The sequence below is a fragment of the Megascapheus bottae genome, chromosome 16, assembly GCF_031878675.1.
Source record: "Megascapheus bottae isolate mThoBot1 chromosome 16, mThoBot2.hap1, whole genome shotgun sequence".
NCBI classification, from domain to species: domain Eukaryota; kingdom Metazoa; phylum Chordata; class Mammalia; order Rodentia; family Geomyidae; genus Megascapheus; species Megascapheus bottae.
The window spans coordinates 37,132,736-37,155,841 of NC_143524.1; the positions used below are offsets into that span (position 1 = coordinate 37,132,736).

Below are 23,106 nucleotides of genomic sequence, written 5' to 3' on the forward strand. Positions count from 1 at the left end.
GAGCTGGAGCTTCACCTTGCATTTGAAGTTCAATGCTCTTTAGATCAGTAGTTCAGTGGTGCCTTTTCATGTCATGGTTCTTCCAGCAAAGAGAAACTAGCAAATACAAGGACAAGAGCTAGAAACTTGTTCCATAACTATCCAGCCAATCAGAGTATAGAAATCCACTCCATAATTACCCAGCCAAACGAACCTAGTAAGAATAGCCTGGTAATAACACAGATTATCCTGGTAACATCAAAGATAAGAATGAGAAACATGGAATAGAATAAAAATAGGATGCAAAGACTGAAGACTACAGGCTTACTGTACCTTTTGAATACTAACTATAGCCTAGGACCCTAAGACTTTTTCCTGTTTCCAGGCTCTTTTGCAGGTCCCCTTGCTGGTTCATCTTCACCATCCTCTGTTTGTGGGACCTGGCTACACTACCTATTCCAAGCCAGTGTCTATATAATCTTACTTTCTTTCTATTTTTATATGAGTCATTTTAGGACTAATATGTACAGTTTGGCGTATACTTCCTATCTTGTGCATTTGAGGCACAGCTGCACATACTCTAATTTATTCTGTCAAATTCCATCCTGTTAGATTTGGCCCTTGCCTCCTCCTTGTTAAATTTTTTGTATATATTATCACTCCCTCATCTGTTTTTCATTTTGTTCTTTTTAACATCCTCTCCTCATCAGTGAAAAATATTAGAGACTATTATTTCTCCGTCAAGAATAAAACTATAGCTAGGATAGAACTAAAGATAGACTTTTGTCTGGTGCTAGAAATCCTGTCATGTTGATGGTGAGCCATAAATCAATCCCTTTGGACATAATCATTCAATTAGTAACTATTTTACTTGAGTATAGAAGCATCCATCCCCAATTTCTCAAGCATCTATTCCAGATGGTTCAAAATGGCAGCTTCCTGGCAAATATTTTATTTGGGCTATACACGGTATTTTTTAATTGTGTCTTTATTAAAATTAAGGAGATTTCTCAGAAAATTTTTAAGTTTCTAAGATTCAATATTAAGTTTCAATATTACTGGGGCATTGATGACTCATGCTTGCAATCCTAGCTACTCAGGAAGTTCATATCTGGACAATTGTGATTCAAAGCTAAAAAAACAAAAACAAAACACAAAAAAAGCCTGTGAGATTCCATCTCCAAAGAACTGGCAAAATACTGGGCTGGTAGAGTGCCAAGCAAGCAAGCAAACTTAATTCAACCCTCAGTACTGAAAAACAAAATAGGAGGAAAGGAAGGAAGGGAGGGAGGGAGGGAGGGAGAGAGAGAAAGAAGGAAAGAAAGAGAGGAAAACTATTATCAATCAGCTGAATTTCAGTGATAAATGTTTTTTTTTTGTTAAAGACTGCTTTTTTTGCCAGTTCTGGAACTTGAACTCAGGGTCTAGGTGCTGTCCCTGAGCCTCTTTTTGCTGCTCAATGGTAAAATTTTACCACTTGAACCACAGCTTCCAGCTTTTTCTGAGTAGTTTCTTGGAGATAAAGAGTCTCAAAGACTTTTCTGTCCTACTTGGCTTTGCACCACAATCTTCAGATCTCAGCCTCCTAAGTAGCTAGGATTACAGGTGAGCCCCCAGCGCCAAGCACAGAATAAATTTTATATGCCTCTAAAATTTGTCTGTTGAAGCCTAATCCCCAGTGTGATATTAGGAGAGGAGGCTTTGAGAGGAGATTGGATTATGAGAGTGGTGTCCTCAAGCACAAGTGGAATCAGTGCCCTGCTAAAAGGACCCAGGGAGTCTTTTCAGCACTTCTGCCTTATAAAAACAAGCATGCAGATGACCATCTGGGAACCTGGAAATGGGTCCTCATCTGGCACTGAATCTTGACTGTAGACTTTCCAGGCTCCACAACTGTGAGAAATGCATTCTTGTACTTTATAAGCCAACAAACATGGGGTACTTATTACAACAACAGAAGATATTAAGATACATTTATGCATAAATTCTCTGGTCCTTAATTACTCAATTATATTGTTTTCTGTTTGCAGCCTTCCTAGGGTTAAACCTCATCTAATCTTAAGAACAGAAATGGAGATTGTTGTCTGATTGCTGTATTTATTATCTACTGCCACATAACAAATGACTCTAATCTTAACAAGCTTAAACAATAAGAATTTATTATGACACACCATTGTTTGTTGGGAATCCAGGAATGTCTAATCTGTGTGGCTGTGTCATGAGGCTACATGGGGTGGGGAGCTGAATGGAGTGGCATAAGGTCACTTCTACTTATGCCATGTTCTATTTGTTAGGAGCAGGGCATCAAAGCCAGCCCACAGGAAAGGGCCCTCGTCCCATTTATGACAGCCGCTGCTCCCCCAGGACTTCATCTCCTACCATCACAGTAGAGAAGGGGCTTTCAACATGTGAATTTGGAAAATGGAGCATTAAGTCCTTAGCAATTGCTCTCTTTAAAAAAACATTTTTTAGCAAGGCCTTTCTTTAAGGCTGGTGCCTCCTACCTTCTCTCTCTTTGTCTTTATTTTCAACTCCCTATGCACTGCCTGCCACCCTCTGTCCTGGCACAGGGGCATCCCCAGCATCTGTAAGCCTTACACTCTGTTTTTGTGCTACTTTTTACATGCTGTTGCCACAGACCTGAGACATCTTTCTCATCTTGCTTATGTCTATGTTAAATCTCTTTGAATGGGATAAAACTCCACATGTTCATCTGGCTTTCTAGCCCTTTCTCCTGTATATTCATTTCAGAGGTATGATTTCCAGTGGCTCTCAGTACTCTGGGCTCTGAATTGTGATCCTTTGGCCTTGAGATAATCAATTCTAGAGGCCAAACCCAAGGCTGAAAACCTAACTTCTTAGGTTCAAATCCTGTTTCTGCCAATGATTAAAAGCTAGTGACTTCTTGTGCAGCCCCACCCCAGCCTCCCACCGAGCTGGCCTTCTCCTCTTCATTTGTCTGCCCTTTCTCCTTGACTCCACATCACCCCCTTTTGAGAACCAAGTCTATGAAGTTTTATTTTGCTGAAGTTTAATTTTGGCTAAGATAATAATACAATTTGAGACCTCTCTCGAATCTACTGTTTCAGTTAATACATTTGTATAGACTTACATACAAGAATCCATTGTAGATCCTACAGAATTAAGGAATGGGAAATGGAGGGGTGGGTGAGCATGTTGAAAGGGGAGACATTGATCATTTTATTTATTCACTGTTAACTCCTTTATACAACTACTTACATATATATTTTTTGTTTTCTCATCTAAAAAATGTTTCCTGTGAGAATTTGCGGGGGGGATAAAAATAAAGTAAAAAAAAAAGTGTTTAGAAAGTGCTAGCCCTGGGCCGGGAGTTTGGCCTAGTGGTTAAAGTGCTTGCCTAGCATGCATGAAGACCCAGGTTCGATTCCTCGGTACCACATACATAGAAAAAAGTCAGAAGTGGTGCTGAGGCTCAAGTGGTAGAGCTCTAGCCTTGAGAAAGTCCAAGGACAGTGCTCAGGCCCTGAGCTCAAGCCCAGGACTGGCAAAAAAAAAAAAAAGAAAGTGCTAGCCCTGGTCATAGTACTTTCCATCCACCACTTTGGTGAGCTAAGGACCTGACCCCCAAGACACCCCATAATTTCTGAGGTTTAGAGGGCAAGGACAGTGGGCACAGAAAATATACTTCAACAAAAGATATTCAGATTTGGATTCAGCCTCCCTGCTTATTAAGTATTCAACCCTGGACACATTGCTTAACATCTCAGCTTTCTCACCAATAAAACGCAAATACCAATCGCTCCTCTCAGGGTTGTTTTGAAGATTAAATAATACCTATAATGTTTGGAGCACTTCGCTGTGGGAACATAGCAGTTATTTAATAAATGTTAATTTCCTTCCTCTTCCCTTCAAATCAAGTATTATTCTCCTGGGTGTGGGGCTGGGCTGGAGAATGGAAGGTAAAGAGCTTCGCTTTCTCTCCAGCATCTCACACAAGACGCTGGTGGCCCCAGTCAGAGGCTCAGGCAGGCTTGTCACCTTAATGTTCTCATAAAGCCTAATCAACAGCAATTTCAAATCTCCATCCTATTTCCTCTGTATGAGCTTTTAAAGAATAAGAGCCCTACATGAGTTCTCCCGGTTCTCATTTTCCTAGACCCTCTCTTTCTTCCTGTTTTCAGTTATCACTGGTTTTACCAGCTGAACTGGAGTTCCCAGGGCCACTTTTCAAAGCTCACAATCTGACATTATACAGAACTTTCCAAGCTACCCCTAGAAATCTATTAAAAGCCAGACTGTGTACCTGGCCTCTCCTGTTTCTCAAACAGATGCCTTAGAAATAGATTGCAGCACTCCATCTCGCCAAACTGGGCTTCATGGTTGCCTGGCCCCTAAGGGCAAAGGTTTTAAAATAGAGTCTGCAGAATTCTAGGAAAACTAGTTGTCTTTGGAGACAGTATAGGCCCCTGTGTGTGTGTGTGTGTGTGTGTGTGTGTGTGTGTGTGTGTGTGTGTGTGTGTGTGTGTCCGTGTGTGTGTCCTTACGTGGGCAATTTTGTGTAACCAAGACACCTGGATTTTAATAAGCCCCTCAGAGATCTCCAAGATGCATAAAATGTAGTGAGCTGTGGTGTCATTCCTTCTAGCCATTGAGAGAGCAAAGCTTCGCTCAGTGAGTTGTTAAACATCCTGTTTTGAAGGGAACAAAAGCCTTCCCTTTAGTGCCTAGGCAGCTGGAGCCCTCCCCATGTGTATTCCTACAAGGCTGCCATCTGGGAGAGAAGCAAGGCCTCTCTTGCTCCATCTGGTCAGAGTGTCAACCTCGGATCATAAATCTAGATCTCACCTCTCTAGTTTTCCTTTTTGTCCTCCCAGACAGTTCTTGCCTTATATGATGTAGAGTTGGGCAGGAGAGAGCCCCATAAACCCCAACATCACCATTTACACACACTGAAACCTGCCTGCAAATCTTCAACACAGGGAGGTGATTCCAGGCCTGCCTTCCAGCCTCCAATTCTCATTTCCAGTTACTGTGCTGCTCTGGTTGTCCTGTAGCCTTCCCACCATCAAGGCTTACTCGTGTGGTTCACGGGTCCTTCCCCATCATCCCTGCAGTTCTCCATGGTAACCAGCTCACACATTCCTTCTCTCCTCTGTTAATGGCCTCACTTAATTGCTCAGCATTCTCTCCCCACCCCCTCTCTTGAAATGATGCGCTTCTTGATGTGGTTCTGGTGAACCCTAGCCTAGAAGTGAGAACGCCACACAGTATCTGAGAATATGATCGCCATTGCCATGGTCAGCAAAGGCCCAGCTGGTCTTTGTTCTTAAGTCCATGGGAAACAGCGGTAAAAGTACCATGCGTGTTCTTTGGGCTCTTGCTTTCCTACCTAAATGCTAAAGACGTGGCTTCTTTCCATGGGAGGTTGTTCAGCCCTGTGTGAGTCAGCCTCTAAGGAACATGGTCATGGCTGGAAAGCACCCTGCTCCCTCTTGACTGACTCCCCACAGCAGTGACCCACAACTGTTGTCCTTGTGTCTACAGTGTTGAGTTGACGCTTGTCTGCTCATAGCCATGTGCTTTGTCTGTAGGTTTGGCTTTCTTCACACAGGGCTCCAGTCTTCTAGAGCCTTCTCTCAGAACCTAGATCCTTTTTCTTCCTTTCAGTGGTGCTATCTGTTCTCCACCCTCTCCTTCCCTCCTTCCCTCCTTCTCTCTTTGCCCCTTTCCTTCTTCACTGTGTGATGTCCCCTCTACCTATCTACAGGACAGTTTCTTATGTTTCCTTTCACCTCCAGGGTAGTGGCCACGGCTCTTTCCACACATTCAGCTGGCACTTGCCCTACTAGGAAGACTTGAAGCTCTCTAAGGTTCCAGAAGGTGCCTTCTCATATTCCTTACAGTCTCCAAGCCTCAGCTTCCCCATAGGGCTGTCATGAGGAATCATAGTGCCAGTGCAGATGAGGCACTCAGCCCACATACTGAAACACTGGTGCCTCAACAAACCACATGCCCTCCTCTCACCCCTTTGCTGATGTTGCCCGTGTGAGCAAGCCAGGTGTCCAGGTGTCTCTTTAGCTTACATTCTAAACTTAAAACACATCCTGTCAAGACTGGAGCTCAGTGAGGAGCCATGCCTTGTATTGTTGGGAGCAGGGGAGCAAAGTGAATGCCTTGCCTCTACCTCCTTGGGTTTGTGGAAGCAGCAGACAGTGGAGAAACCCAATTAAAGCTTCATTTCAGCAGCTTCCTAAACATGGCTGGTCCTCTGGATGTCCCCATTAAGATCACAGCCACCCATGTAAGATGTCCAATGTCACTCTGAGAAAATACGTTGGTTATTCTACAGTTACCCCACCACGCCGTGACTAGCACCTCGACCCAGTTTAATGTACTGAAATTACTCATCTAATGATTTCCTCCCCCTAAACTAAGCATGTAGAGAGGAGCGCTCTGACTTACTCCACATTCCCCATGCCCATCCCTAGATCTGCTGCATGCTGAGTGCTCAGTAGATAATGGTTAGGTGAGCACAGAAATGAAAGAACACAGAGGACTGGAAGTGAGAAGGAGCAACATTTTCAATATTGGGAGGAAGTAACATTTCCTTGGTTTTCTAATCAAGTCACATGAGAGTGATACAATGACGTATGCTCCTGAAATAGAAGGGTCTAGAAAAAAAGTCAATAATTGCCTGGCCAAAAGTGGTGCTGGCAGTGTACTAGCTGTGAAGGTTGTAGAGTTGGCAGGGCAGAGCCCCTTAGGCTCCTTCCCACTCAGATTCTGGTGTCTAGGCTGGCAGTGGATGTACTTGTTGTGGCATGCAGGTGGCATTCCCAGGACCCAGGCCTCTGCCTTTGGAAGCTTTCTAAGAAGAGAATGGAAACTGGAAGCCAACATAGTCTGTGATGGAGCCGGGGAAGATGTCTATGTTGGCACTCCAGAATGAAATACTAACAAAGTTATCTCTTTAGTAAGCCTCTAAAGTTACAACAACAAACAAATCAGCAAAAAAATATATATACTAGGCTGGAGCGTTTAGTAAACTTCATCAGTACTCTGTACCCAAGGACCTGGGCCATAACCCTCCAAGGGCCAAGGTGGGATGTAAGCCAGATTTAAACTCCCTTCAGTTTAAACTTCTTATAGTCCCACAAATAATCACGAGTGGTTTTATACTGGGGGCAGTGCTCCCTCTCTGGTTCCAGGCCTGCTCAGTGTTAGATCTGAACTCTCATATCCCCAGGCTGGCAGGCTCTGGGAGGGAAGCTCAGCCACATGTGTTAAATGTACTAATGGCCAGCCTACATGAGCACTGTCTATGAGCCATACTGTATCAGATGATAGCACATCATGTAAGTCTACTATGTCCTGTGACAAGTCCTTCTTCTAGAAGACTTACTCCTGACATTGGACTTGAAGTTAGCTGAGATTTGGATCAAGGCTTCACAGTATGATATTGGACAAAAAGAAAAAAAGAAAAAGATATGGGTGAGAGCTTAGTGAATCGTGTGAAGTGCCTCAGACAGCCTGGCACATCTCTGTCTGTCTGTCTGTCTGTCTGCCTCCAAAAGTTCCATCCACCAAGGTGGACATATTGAGATAAAGCCCTATCACCTAATGACTCCAGCTAGATTGGAAGACAGAAAATGCCTGCAGAAAGCCTGTGTACAGCAGGGAAGGTGCTTGAGAAAAGGTGAATGTTTGTCATTATCCCCATTCCTTCAGGGAACTGAGCATACAGAGATTCCAAGGCAGGTCAGGAGGCTTCCACAAGGATATATGGTAGAGCCCATTCTCTGACTTTCCTCCTCACCCAGAGGCTGAAGGGGATTGAATACAGAGTTGAATACAGAGCAACAAGATAGCCCTTGGGGGAGCAGCTGTCTCCAGTACCCAGGAAAAGTCCCCACAACAGCACACTGAAGGTCTGGCTTGATCAGACATTGCAGCAGTGAGATAGAACATGCCTGCAGCCTACGCAGTTACCTTTCCAAAGAGGGAAGGGAGCAAAAGAGTTAAAATTAATGAGCACATAATGATACTACTTAAGAAGCCCTTGCAACATGCTGCTCTGTCCCATGGACTCCCATGGCACCTGCAGGTAGATAACATGATTACATGATTCCTATTTTAAAGATAAGGAAACTAGAGCTTGAAGAGGTGAACTTATCAGTCACCCAGTTGGTACATTGCAGAACTGGCCACTAATTTGGCATCCTTACCTCCCCATGTCCTTGCTCATACTGTTCCATTTGATATCTTTCCAAAAAGGAATGAAAGCAGGAAAGCCAGGAGCCAAACATGTACCTTCTGCCTTTCCAGACACCCCCTCCCAACCCTTCTCTTCGAGTATTGATTGCTGGGAGGAGTCCTGTGAGCTGAGGAATGAAGCATTGCACCCCCCATCTGACAAGCCTACACTTGCTCTGGCTGTAAATGTATGAAAGTCATGAATCCGCCCTGAGGCCACTGGTCAATGAGCAGAGCTGACTTACAGCCTGAGAGAGCTTTAACTCTTCCCCTTGGAGGATGTTCAGAATGTTCTTGTGAGCAGGAGCTCAGGGCCCGAAGTCACAATTCCAGTTGCCTGGAACATACGTTTCTAGCCTTATATAATGTGTCCCAGGGTGGAGGTTGGGGGAACCAGTTTCCTTTCCTCTTCTTGACTTTCCCAAATTGTGAGAGCTGAAAGGGAGGGAGGGAAGGCTTTCTAAAGCACCTGCACTAGGTCAGGTGAGGAGAGAATGTTCCAAGCAGAGTGAGTAAGCAGTACAACAGCACTGTGGCACAAGTGAACTTGACATGCTTGAGAACATGAGCACCGACTCTTGCAGAGGAAGCCAGGACTAAGAAGGGACCAGAGCTTTGTAAGCCATCAACAATGGCAGGAAAGGAGGGCACCCAGGAGGTTAGGAAGTGAAGAATAGGAGACACATTTTAGAGCAATTCCTCTGGCATTTCAAGAAACATAGATCCATATGGGCAGAGATTCCTAGGATGTTGTAATTGACCGGCATTCTAGGAAATATAGAATCTCAAAATTTTGGACCCAGGCTTCGACACTTGAGCATGCAGCATGAGATTTTATAAGATCATGTTTCTGATCTGGGTAACTTCTGACCTTGACCTTGCACACAAAAAAAAGAAATCAACACCAAAATTCAAATTGGCCTTGGACTTGCCACCAAGGGCAACTGGTGCTTCCATAGAAGCACCCTAGTGCTTCCAAGAGAAGTGAAAAAGGCCTGACCTCATCCTTCAGAAATCCCCTTGCTGAACCAAGCACTGATAAAACACTAGCTACTCAGGAAACTGAGATGTGGAATTCAAAGCTCAAAGCTAACCAGGCAAGAGTCTATGAGATTCTTATTTCAATTAACCAGCCAAAAGTTGGAAATATAAGTGTGGCTGAAGTGGTAGAGCAGGAGCCTTGAGCAGAGAAATCCAAGCAAGAGCATGAGGGCAACCTGTAGCATAAAACAAAAGGAAAAGAAAAGAAAGAGAAGAAAAGCAAAGAAAGGAAAAGAAGAAAAGAAATCTCTCTGGTTTGAATGGTACTGCCACTCAAACTCTCAGCTTAGATGCCGTCTGCTGCTGGATGTCGTCTTCCAGCATTGCCAAGCGAGTTCTGATCATGCCCTCCCTGACAGCTCATGGGGGAGATGGACCCAATACTTTCTATACTAGACGAGCCAATGCTGCCTGAACACATTGGCATCCATCACCCAGCGTGGCATTTTTAATAAGTCCTGTGGTTCCTGCTGAAAACCACAGAGCAGCAGGATTCATTTATGTGCTTTAAGTAATTTCCTGGCCTTTGGGCCACGGTCACACCTTTCCTTGGTAGGGTTCCTCTTCAAGGCCTCAAGGAGTATAAAGGCTACCTGGCCTTTTGCCAAGATCATTGAGTCTGTAAGATGACTGGCTTCTGCTAGTCCATTGTTCTCATCTTCATTTGCTCAATTACCCACAGTGGATAAGGAAGTGTCATGAAGCACTGACCCCTAGGAAGTACTGTGTGTGAGGCCTGAGACACAGAGCTTCCTGAGGAAGGCTGAGGGGTGGAAAGGAAGAGAACATAGTCTTTAGGGTCTGGAAGATGTGAGTGGGAACCCTGCTCCCCCTTTCCTTCCTGTGCCTGTTTTATCATTTGAAAGATAATAATGGTCTTTGTAATCAGGGTACCTCTGTTCTGTGACACTGAGCGGGTCCATGGGCCTCTCTGGGCTCTGCTGATTGCCTGGTCTATGAAATGGGTGGAGTAATAGTCCTGACTTGGGGAGGCATTACAGAGGAGGCAGCAGTGGTCACCTACCTATTATTTCTGGGCTTGTGGTGGGGCAGAATGTCACAGTGAAGAACATATAATGAATTAGAGCTAGTCACTCAAAGTGCCAAAGTGAGACATGGGAGGTGAGAGAGAGAGAGAGAGAGAGAGAGAGAGAGACAGAGACAGAGACAGAGACAGACAGACAGAGAGACAGAGAAACAAAGAGGCTGACACAGAGACGGGGATACACCAGGACCCAATAGCTCCTTCAAAAACTTGTCTCCAATGACAAAAGTTTCTTTAGACTCCTACCTCCTAGAGTTCGCATTACTTCCCAACAGCCCTTAAGTTATGAACCTGTAACTTCTCCATGGATGAGGTCAGAGTCTCACAACCTAGTCGTCTTTTGAAGACCCTGTCTCTGAACTCTGTATTATGGTAGACCAAGCCTTCAGCACTTGAGCCTTTGGGAGAACATTTAAAATTCAACCCATAGCAAGTTGCGTTAAAATTGTTGAGAGTATTGAAGGAGTTCTGTGTAAAAGGGGTTTAGAAGAGTACTTAGTTTGTGGTACTGAATGAATGAGCATTAGCTACGAATACCTTTGTCCACGGGAAGCCGTGAGTGCAGATCTCAGTGTTTTGTAACTGACATGTATATCATATATCGTTGAATGGTGGAAAAAGAATTGGAGGGATTGATAGTGTCCCACCTCCTACCCTGAGCACTAGACTAGAGCTGGGCTGCCTTACCATCATGAGCTGATGAATACAGTATATTCTTTCTCCAGCTCTTCCCCACACAGTGGCATCAGACTAACAGCCTGAAATCAGCGGTGGGGAAATGCCCCGAAGAGATCAAGTATGTTTTATAATGGGAGTGGTAGTTCTATCAGAGTCCATCGCAGCATCTCTGCCTGCTAGGAGAACGTTTTCACATCCTCTGCCTTAGTCATCTTTAAAATCCAGTTTTGACCACTTTATTGTGGGGCATAGCTGATGGAGATAATAAACCATGTTGTAGCAGGTAGGAGGTGTTACAGGAGTTGAAAGCCGGGCTTGGTGGGACTGGGGTGCTCTGGTAAGTTTGTAGTATGTATTTCTAGTGGGTTTTGGCAGTCACTGATACCCTCTGAGACATCAATGAGGAGACCAGGAAGCATGTGGTAATATGGTGAGCTGTTTGGTGATAATTCTAGGACATTCTGCAACTTAATCAGACTGAATTGATGCTTATAACTTCCCAGGATGACTGTTAACACTATTTGACCAGACCCTGTAGACATATCTTAGAGGTACCTATGGACTCCTTAGTGGAGTAACTAACTCCTCAGGTCCTTATCATAAATAGCCAGATGAGCCTCCTGACTGAAGGGACTCTTTAAGGCCATTCCAATCTCCTTCAACATCAATTGACTTTGAAGAAGTGTGGCTATTAAAAGGGCCAGACAGAAGTGTAGCAGTTAAGTGTAGAAAACAGAAGAATGAACCCAACGAAGGGATTTATAAATCTGCTCAAGATAGAAGCTTGTCTGATGGTGTGATGCTACACAGAGAAGAAAGCACAAATCAAGACATTCTGTGCTCAGGCCCAGTATCTCAGCATGTACTGTGATCCCTGCTGCTTGAGCCAGCTCAACTTTGGGTCTCAGTGAGTCCAGAGCCCCCACCTGATTCTTTACTGTGGGTGAGCCACCTTTCTTCTGTCTTCTTACCTCAGGGCTGTGGATGGTCAGCATAATTGTTACATCCTTAGGAATAAATCTCTCCTTTAAAGTGTGTTGACATAGCATTTGTGTTTCAATGGCCCTAAATGGCTTTAGAGAAAAGCTAGTTAATCTTCTGATCTGCGGAAGACCTGCTTCAGTTCGTTCTTAAAGGAATAAAAAGAAAATGCTGTGCTTTTAATCTCTAAATTAGCACCGTTGGGACTGGCAATTACCAGCTCTGCTCAGAGGGCATGGAGTGGGGTGTTTTTACTTAGCAAGTAGGTAACATTAAAGTATGGAAGAGGAGGTGGCTAGAGGAAACAAAACATAGTGGCTTATGTGGAGGGCAGCTAAGGAACTATAGGAGATAGAACAAAGAATCTATAGGGGTCATTTCTTAAATATCCCCCAAAGACTTTAGCCTCTGGTCTATGGAACCGTTGGGTGGTGGTGGAATCTTTAGGAGTTGAGACTTAATGGGAGGAAGTTAGGATATTGGGAGTGTGTTCTTGAAGGGAATATTTGTACCCTGTCTCTCCTCTCTCTTTCCTCCCTCCCCATCTCCTTCTCTCATGTGGGGATCAGGGTACCTCATCAACACTGCTTCTGCAGGTACAAGCTTAGAGATCTCCTGGTTTTGTGGACAGCAGGAGAGCTGGTATGGCCTCCTCCCACTGAGGACACTGGACCTCATGCAGGGTACAAATTGTGTTTATCTGTTAACACTGACTAAGGTTGCTCCTCTCGACTCTAAATCTGGCAAGTCACAAAAAAGCAGACACCCCTATCCAGTGTATGGAAACACACAAACTATGTCTCTGTCTTTCTTGTCATAGTAATGCTTCTGCCCTGCTTTGACATTTCATTAAAGATTATTTATAAGTTTTAAAAATAAATGCAATTTACCTAGGCAAAAAGGTATGAGGCAATGTATCTTTTAAATTGGAACTTGAAAAAAAACAAAGCTTTACTATAGGTAGGAGAGCAAACATGCTGATTGAACTCTAGTGATTCTATTGTCGTTGAGTTTCCTAGTAACCTTTGAGAAAAAAAGAATATAATGAATTTTGTGCTCATGTTTAGATCTAAGGAAAAAGAAACAAATTATGTATTTTGCAACTGCTTCTATTAAATGTATTTATATATGTATATATAACATATACAAATACATACAGTTTGTGGTTACTTAATGCCTATTCTTAGATAAGGATGCCCTATGAGCAATGAGCAATCTCACCTGGGAAATGGGGAGGGCACGATGCCTTACGTGGGTTTGGTGTTTGAGATGTGAGGAGCTCTAGCTTACGTCACTAGGCGCCAGCCACATTCTTCCTCTAAGCTTTGTGTAGAACCTATTTCACTGCTGACGTTGAAAGTACAAATGTCACATGGCACCAGCTCCATTCATAGCAGATATATGAGGGCTGAAGAAGACAGTGTCTTAGGAAGCCCGCTGCCACCAGCTGCAGATCTCAGAGCTTGGGGCACACTGGTGACATTCTTTGGCCAGTGTCCTGTGAGGTAGGGCACTTTCCAGGCCTCTCTCAATCAGCTGTATCCATCCCAAATCACAAAGTTATTTTCATATAGGCTAGAGAGAGCACAAGCTGTTAGTGACAGCCTTTTCCAAGCTGCACAGAAAACACCAGGACAAGGGCCACATTGTCCCAACCAATGACTGGAATAAAAGCCAGGTATTCACCATTTCTGCAGAAGCTGTAAAGCTGAAAGAGCTAGACAAGAGAGAGAGAGAGAGATTGAATAACAAAATCAAGGGACAGCCAGAGAAATGATGAAAAGCTTTACAAACATTGAATTCAATAAGAGTAAATGTAAGATCCTCTGATTTGGTTCAAAGCATGCACAGGTATGTGCACATCCATGCTCTTGCATGCACACACACACATGCACATTCGATATGTGACCATACATGTGCATATCCATGTGCATGGATGCATGTAAATATGTGTATTTTCACATAACTGCATGTATGTATGCCCATATGCTTATACTTGTGCCTTCCCATTTATATGCATTCACACACAAATGCACTTGTACCCATATGCCTACACATAGGCACACACATGACTATGAAGAGATGACATGAAGAAGGGCTGACTTGGTAACACAGTAAGAAACGAACTTGAAGATATTAGTTGACTTCAGTTGAGTCATAAGGAGGCAGAGTTATGAGACTTTATACTATACTAACGGGAGCACAGAGTCCACTAGTCCCCGTGTACTGGATGACACATGTTGCTTCAAGTCAACTGCAGGGCATATAATGTAAGTCTTTGAGAAAAATTCACATATTGAGAGGGAAGTTCAGTTTGAGCAAAGCCTTTGAGATCACGAATTATGAGGCAGTATCATTGGGCCTAGAACAGCCTTCAGTGAGGGCTTCCAGATTGCCTTCAACTGTGAAGTGTTATGTGGAAAAGGACTTGATCTGTGCCTATGTCCCCCAAAAGTCTGCCCCACTGGACTAATGAAAGAAGAAGGGAAAGCCAGTAGGACTTAATATGGCTCTTTAAAGAGTGGTTTACATGAAATTCTTTGTTTTGCACTGGCTGCATGGACACCATCAGAACAGACAGGGGATCCCACAAGGAGAAAGGTCACTGCCTCCAGTGAACTTGAAAAATCTGCCCAGATGATTGCGGTGCTCCAGACCTGCCCTATGGGAAACTTAATGGACACGTTGCTGTGTCCTCTCAGGTGGAGGGACGTGGGTAGCTGGCAAGGACCCACTCCAGTCATGATGAATCACCGTATTAGGTGCTCAGCTGGGTACAGTGCCCAGTGGGCAGCAGCCCAAGGCACCTGCTCATGCGGCACAATGTCTGCTTCCCACCTCTTGGAAAGACGGAGATTCAGACAGAGGCAGCCCCAGGCTGGGATCCCAGCAGCGAGGGCTTCTTTGGGATCCTGGAAGAACTAATGGTAAGTCCCAGAAGATGGAGGCAGCTGAGCTGATGAGAAAGGAAAAGCTAGGAGCATTGCACAAGTAGTGGAGTACTGCCCTGGTGTGCATGAAACCCTGGGCTCAATCTTCAGTATCAGAAAGAGAATTAAAGACAGTGTGTGAGGCCTATGACCTGTGCATGCAGCTAGGTACTACTGTGAACATCATTTCTTCTCTTTTTTTTCCTTCAAAATGGAGTCACATTGACACTGTGGAGACTTAGGGGTAAGGTGGGCTTTCTCACCTCTCTCTAGGGTCAATTCATACTAACAGTATACGTGGTGCTTGTCCTCTGCTTCCTGTCCCTCTCTCACTTTGCTAAGGAGATATTTTTTCCCTGACAGAGGAGCTGAAGGAGAAGTTGACTGAGTACGTGGACAAGGTGAACAGCCAGAAGCCCGGCTTCATCAAAGTGGTGCGCCACAGCAAGCAGGAAGGCCTCATCCGCTCCCGGGTCAGCGGCTGGAGGGCTGCCACGGCTCCAGTGGTGGCACTCTTTGATGCTCACGTGGAGTTCAATGTAGGCTGGTGAGTGAGGAAGAGATTCCAGGTGGCCCAGAGGCTTTGAGTACAAAGCACACAGGGAGCTGAGGCATTGGCGGGAGGAGGGAGAACATCTTGGGGTCAGGTGGTTGTGGGTGTGTGAGGGACACAGACCACAGGATTGGCCCTCTAGTATGGCAGGAGGATTACGGGTCTAGAGGTCAAAGCACAGCACTTTATGGTGTGGTAGCATCATTAGGTGTGGTCCTGGGTGGTATGCTCCCTTGGTAGGTGGGACTAGGAAGAGGGGTACCTGGTAATTGGCTAAGGACAAGATTCCAGCAGCCAGGACAGCAGAGCTGAGGCAGATATGTGACAGATGCCCCACCTGGCAGATAGGGCAAGTGTCCGATAGAGGTGCAGCATAATGTTGCCACAGGTTCACAGGACCAGGATTGTGATACACAATCCCTGGTGAAGTCAAATGTTAGCCGAGCTTCCTTTCTCAGTCTAGATGAGAAGAGGGTGTTGACAGAAGCCACAGTGCTGCTAACCCCCTCCCCCCCAGTCCTTGCAGGGCCTAGGGTCTGTGATGACACCCATATGTCTAGCTTCACTTGGGCATGGATGGCACTGAGGCTGGGAATGGCTGTGCATAGCTGGGATCAAGAGGTTCCTGCTATTTTTCCCAGTGGGCCTCCTGGCCTCGGGGTCTGTCCCCTTCCCAGCTTCACCATGCCAGCCTCTGCCTTCTTCCAAGGAGCCAGGAGAGGAGGATTCTTTGGCAGGAAGGACTCTTGGGGCCTGCACACATCCTGGGCTGGCTGCCGGCATAAACGGGCCCAAATTAAGACTGCAGCACAGTCATTTTTTATACTTGAAGTCCCTGCTTGCCATTTGTGACTATTTAAAAAGCATTTGCACTGAATTTATGGCTAGGGTAGGAGAGGGACACTTACTATTTCAAGCTGATTTGAATAAACAATTATGCACTGAATGTATTATTAATGAGAAGCTTATCATTCCTGTCTGCAAACATATTACTCTCCTGGTGCCCAGAAGTTCCTCTGGGGTCGCTGGGAAAGCCTAGCTGCCCACTTCTCCTTGGGCAGTGCCTCCACCTTCCTCATCCCCTTTTCAAGTTGATACACTGAATCTTAGGAGGAACCAGTAGGTTTCTTCGTTCTTTTCAGATCTTTTTTGTTCTGCTTGGGAAAAAAGGAAAGGCAAAGCAAGCTGGATGAAAATCTCCTCAGCCTGGTTCTGGACATGCCAAAGGAGTGGCCAGGCTTCTCACTAACCTGGAAGTCCCGTGAGGAAGCTAAGCCAGAGGGTCCCTCCCAGGAGGCAATAGGTTTTGTTCCCTCTTTTTTCTCCTGGGGAATAACCATCAGGAGAGGCTGCAGTCCTTGCCATCCACCACGGGAACAGTCACCCCACCTTCTCTCCTTCCCACTCAGGGCAGAACCTGTGCTCACCCGCATAAAGGAGAACCGCAAGCGGATCATCTCACCATCCTTTGACAACATCAAATATGACAACTTTGAAATCGAGGAGTACCCACTGGCTGCCCAGGGCTTTGACTGGGAGCTATGGTGCCGCTACCTAAATCCTCCCAAGGCTTGGTGGAAGCTGGAGAACTCCACAGCCCCAATCAGGTATTCTTTCCTGTGGACCTCTTTGCTTTGGACCAGGGCAAGACCTCCATTTCCAGACCAGTCCTCCTCCAAACTCTAGCCCAGTATGGGTGTCAGACAGAGGGTGGGGAGGGCAGAGAAGATTTCCATTAGGATCTACAGTCACTGCTCTCAGACTCACAAGATCTCTTATTTAATTCGTTGTTTTTTTTTTGTTTTGGAGGTACTAGAGCTTGAACCCAAGGCCTCAAGTTACCTAGCCAAGGACTCTTGAGCCACACTCCCAGCCCTTTTTGTTTTAGCTTATTTTTCAAATGGGAGCTCAATCTTTTGCCGAGTCAGACCTTGAATTGCAATCTTCCTACCACTACTTCCTCTACATTACCATACCCCAGTAGTTTTTAAGGTAGATCTGAGGTACCAGGCTGGCCTCAAAGTGAGATAGACCTGTATCTGCCTCTTGAGTAAATGGGATTATAGGTTTAGCCACCATAACCAGCCCTCCCGATCCCTTTGGAAAAAAAAAAGCCACCACTGCATTCAGAAACCCAGGCCCACCCTTCAAGTCACTCATTTGGACACATTACCATCAGATACCTGTAAGGCAGCAAATACTACACTCAGTGCCGAAGGTCCAAACCCATTAAGATTTACTGCCTATCCCCAAAAGCCTGGAGCCTAGTGAAGACAGATAAAATCATTACGATGGAAACCTGTTCCAGCATGCATGCAGAAGCTGCATGGCAGGCAGGGAGAGTCTGAGTTCCTTTACAGACAGGGTACCAAGGGCCTTCTTCTAAAGAGTGGGTAAGAGATGACTAGGTTGGGAGCAAGCACTCATATGTCAGTTCATGGTCCTAGAGATAGAGGTTCTAGATGGAGGAATATGAGCCAGGCAGTACTAGGCAATGATGCTAAAGTGACAGTGAGGCCAGACCAGACCCGCAGGCCTTAGAGATTTGGACAGTGTTGGGATTTTCTCTAATAGGACTCAGATAAACAAAGAAGCAAGTAAACAAAAAACCTCAAACTTCATTTTTTTTCCATTTCCAAGATCCCAGACTCTCTGTCTTTACTGCTAGACCCTTGAATGACTCCTAGCTGCAGCCTCTGCTTTTAGGGTCAGGACTCCTGCCATAGCCGTGTGCACCCACCTTGTTTCTATCTGCACTGATAGCAAGGTATGTCTGTGCTCCCTGCCTGTTAAACGCAACAGGAGGCACTGGAAGTATCCTAGGGAGCCACTCCTGGAATGTGAGAGACTAGAAGCCAGTGCTGCTTTGTTTTCCATGACAGAGAAAGATTATGAAAAATTTAGCTGAAAATGGGTGATTATTGCCTAAAATTACGTTTTTCCTTGCCAGAAGGAAAAAAATACATTCATATTGAAAACAGGATGGAAGAAATTCCTATTTTCCTGTGGTTACTTCTATTATTTCCTTAGTCTGTCTCAGGTTGCTGTAATGAAATACCTGAGGCAAGGTAATTTATAATGAAAATAAATTCGTTTAGTTCACAGTATTGGAGGCTAAACATGTCATATTGGGTGACCCCACACAGTTAGCATCTGACAAAGGCAGATGATATCATATAGCAGGAGCTGAAAGGGAAAAACTCACACAGGGACAGGGCGATGTATGTGGGTGGCCTTTACAACAATCTACTCTCTCGAGAGCTAATCTGATCCCGTCAGAAATATATGAACTTCTTGAGTGTGATCCCACATGACTTCATCATCATCTAGTAAGCTCTACTTCTGAAGGATCAACTACCTCTCATTACCATTGAAGCTACTGAGTTTCAACCCCTGAACTCTGTTTTTTTAATTGTGGGGATAATGTACAGAGGGGTTACAGTTACATTCATCAGGTAGTGGGTTCATTACTCCTCACACATTGGTAACCCCTTCTCATGTTTTTGTCCCCATTTCCCTTCTCCACCCCCCTCCCTTTCCTATTTCAAATAATCAAATAAATGTATATACGATATACCAGATAACAAAGTCAGATACAGTAACAAGGGCCTAGAAAGAAAAGAGAAATAACATAGTACATTAAGAACAATAATCACACAAGATAAACCTCTTGTTTCCATATCCTAGAGATCCTTTCATTTAGTCCCATCCTATATGACCATATGTACCTAGGTTTTGAGCTATTGTAGAAGTGTGCTAATTATTACAAATGAGGGAAACCATTGAGTCTATGTTCCTTTGAGTCTGGCTTACTTCACTTAATATGATTTTTTTTCAAGTCTTTTCATTTCCTTACAAATGGGGCAATGTTGTTCTTTCTGATGGCAGCACAGAATTCCATTGTGTATAAATACCACATCTTGTTGATCCAATCATCTACTGAGATCATCTGGGTTGGTTCCATATCTTCACTATGGTAAATAGTGCTGCAATAAACATTGTTGTGCTAGTGGCTTTAGTATGTCCTTTTTTTCTGGGCATTTCAACACATGAACTCTTGAGATACTTAAGATACTCAGACCACAGCAGCTGCCTATTCTGCCAAGCCTGTACCACAATTCTGTGTTGTTGAATATTTGCTAGGAACCAACCTGCTGGTGTTTTAAGGGTGATTTACACTTGTATTCTCACTTGGTGTGTGTGTGTGTGTGTGTGTGTATGTGTGTGTGTGTGTGTGTGTGTGTGTATGTGTGTGTTGCTACTGGGGCTTGAACTCAGGGCCTTATGCTCTCACCTGGCCTTTTCAAGGATGGCACTCTTATTATTTCAGCCATAATTTCAATTCCAGCTTTTTTTGTTAGGTAATTGGTGACAAGAGCCTTTCAGATTTGTCTGCCCAGGCTGACTTCAACCCTTGGTCTTCAGATCTCAGCCTCCTGAGTAGCTAGGATTATAAGCATAAGCCACTGGTGCCTAGCCTTCATTGGGTCTTCCTTATAACCTGGTGTCAAATTTCAGTGCCATCCTTGTTGTACAAGATGAGAACAAGACTGAGCAAGGAAGTCTGTTAAAGTCTCTGGGCAGTGTAGCCAGGACAAACTATGTAAACTAGACTTTGTATCTTGACACAATCTCCCTTCCAGGCTTCTGTTAGACACAGAAATGATACGCCTGATTCCTATCTTTATCTGCCAAGTGCTAGTGGATGGAAACATATCACCGAGCAGTGGACTCTCGCACCGGACACTATACTGATATTAGCTCATTCTCTTCCTCTCTCTAAACATAGTAAGCTGGTCATGATCAGCAAAGTTACATTTTATATCCTTGGCAAAGAATGTCATCTCAACTTCAGCTTTTATATCTTTCTACTTTTATCATTTTTTAATAGTTGGTTGAGGAAAATTACATTTATAGATGATTTTGGAAGAACATTCCTGAATTTTCCTAGATGAAGACAGCCCTGCAGAGACTACGATTTATACAAATGCATCTTTGGAACTATATTTTAGTGTTTTACCCACACATGAGGATATAAAAAGAGCCCAGAATCATCCCTAGTTTTATTCTAGAGTGTCTTAGGAATTGTTCACTGGGTCCTCAAGTAACCTCACTCAAGAGGAGCCACATGAAAAATTTCTTTCAAATCAACTGCTGGTCTAAGAAAGCCTTGCTATCCTTGAGGAATCAATTGGTATGCCATTTTTATATAAGAACAGTAGACTTTATTTCTGAGAACTTGTATATATTTCCTCATCTCATCTGACAGGAAGCTCAGACCCAAGTTTCCAAGCCTACTTTCAGAATTGTGAAGAAAGTATTTGGTCTATACATGCATTCCAATTCTAACTGGCCTCCAGTCAAATCTTTCTAGGCATTGCTTTTATTTTCCCATGTTTTACATTTTCTTTCTTTTTTGTGTGTGATACTGGAAATTAAACTCAGGGCTGTATATACATTTACTGGGCAGGTGCTTTACCAATTGAGGTATGCTGCCAGTTCCTTTTGGTCTTGGTTATTTCCAAGGTAGGGTATCACTTTATGCCATGTTGGCCTGGGCTAGGATCTTTCTACTTGTGCTTCCCTGTGAACCACAGTACCTAGTTATTGATTGAGATGAAGTCTCATGAACTTTTATGTCTAGGCTAGCCTCAAGCTGAGATCCTGGATCTCTGCCTCCTGAGCAGCTAGGATTCCTGGCTTAAGCTACTGTACCTTGCTTATCTTTCCTTATAAACTATTTCTAAATCTTTTTGGAATGAAAGAGGTTATTGGGTCCGCTTGATATCCTAGCTAGTTAAATAATAGACTACCCTAGGTGGCTTGTGTCCCCCTGAGTTTCCCTTCCAGATACCATCCCTTTCTGGCTCGTTGTAACATTTGCAGGCAGGCCACTTCCACTTGCTCCAGGGGAGCTGTTTCCAAGTCTTGTTCTAGCTACCATTCAGGATTGCAAAGGAAAAGACTGAGACCCTACTCTGATGGGCCAATGCTTTTAAACACTCTGTATTTAGAAAGGGAATCTTACTGTCTTATGCAATGTACAAGTTTCTTTTTGAAATGATCTTTTGAGTATCAATTATGTCCAAGAGGTTTTTATAAGCTTTATCTTGTTTTGATTTAGTCCACATGATGTTATAACTGATTTTATTTAATAAAGATGGATTTGAAGGCTGAGAGAGGATAGGGTACTTCAGAAACACACAGCCCCATGGAAGATTAGTCCCATAATGCTCACCCCTAAGGCCTGGGTCTGGTGTTCCCCAGCAGAATAGGTTCTCATCTTGCATCAGGGACAAGGTATACCTGGTACACCTGCAGTCTCAGGAAGGTGAGGAATTTAGAGTAGAGTGTAATGATATGAACCTAGAATGCCGGCTTGCCTAAGCAAACTCCTCTAGCACTATCCCCAGGGGAAACAGCCTGCAAAATAGTTCTTTCTCCACCTTGATAAATTTCCAATGTCAGAGACAGACCTATTTGCATGTGATTGACTGGCAGTTCTCTGAATCCCTAAAGCTTCCTCATTTCTTCTTTTCTCTCCCCCACTGAATCAGCCATGGCTGATAAAATGCCAGGCAAGGGTTAGGAAAGGTAGCAGCATGCAAGAGAACAAGTCAGAGTCATTTGCTCTCAGCAGAGGAGCAGCTGCACAAGCTCCTGCTGATTCCTTAATGTGAACCATTCTCTGTGAAGTCTTAGGCCAGGCCTCTGCTGGAGCTGGTATGTAAGCTCCATCCCCCAAAGAAGGAAGCCACTGCAATGATGCTCCAGCCTGAGACCTTGATTAATCCAGACCCCAGTATCCATCTAAGTGCTACCTGCTGGCTCTCTCCTCTTGATGCCCCACAGACAGTAGAAGATTGATTTCCCAGGGCAGGATGCTGCTTCCTTCTGAAAACAGCTTCATCCCCCACACTCTATTTATGATCCTCATACCCTGTGTGGATGAGTGACTCTGATTTACCATTGCCCAGACCACAAACCCACTAGAACCCAGGCTACTTCCTCTCCCCCTCATAGTTCATCTCTTCCAAGGTCTTCTAGGTCTTTAGGATCTCTCATCCACAAGCTTCATACTGGACTGCTCAGCCTCTAATTTCTTCAGATAATCACTCAATAGCCATTGAGTATTTTTTTTTAATTCAGATCTGTTTATACCACAGTCCTGATTAAAATTCCTAATGGATACCCTCTACTTACAGATAAAGTCTATAAATTATTTACTGTGCTACCCAAAGCCCTGTACAATCCAGTTCCAACCAATCTTCTTAAGTGAAGCAAGGTTAACATGCAGGGTCTCAGCTGCGGATGACAGGCAAGGTAGCCCTAGGAGCTCAGACATAAATAGCCAGGTTCTGTGGCTTAGAATTCAGGCTGTAAGATACAGACAGACCACTAATCTAAACCAGCAGAGTGAGCACTGCTTCCCTGGGCAAACACACAAGCACACATAGCAGGAGATAATGGCTGGTCTCAGGAAGGAACTGTCTGCCTTCCCAGTACCTTCATAAACAGCCTCGTGGGATGGCTAGGTGAGGAAAGACCCAGAAGGCCACTCTGTCTCTGGAAGCAAAGGAAGAGAGAGGACAGATCCCTCTGATAAAAAGCTTCTTATCCTGGGGAAGCTCTTAGGAGACTGCCTCAGCTCACCACTATTCCAT

General features: G+C 44.4%; 1 protein-coding gene across 1 annotated transcript in view; it reads left to right on the forward strand.

The window, feature by feature from the left end:
* Galnt18 (polypeptide N-acetylgalactosaminyltransferase 18) overlaps window positions 1-23,106 on the forward strand; it is a 297,982-nt gene that overhangs the window by 205,913 nt on the left and 68,963 nt on the right. The window contains 2 exon segments of the mRNA XM_090348146.1: window positions 15,253-15,436; window positions 16,852-17,049. Of these exon segments, the coding sequence (XP_090204272.1) occupies window positions 15,253-15,436; window positions 16,852-17,049 (382 nt within the window).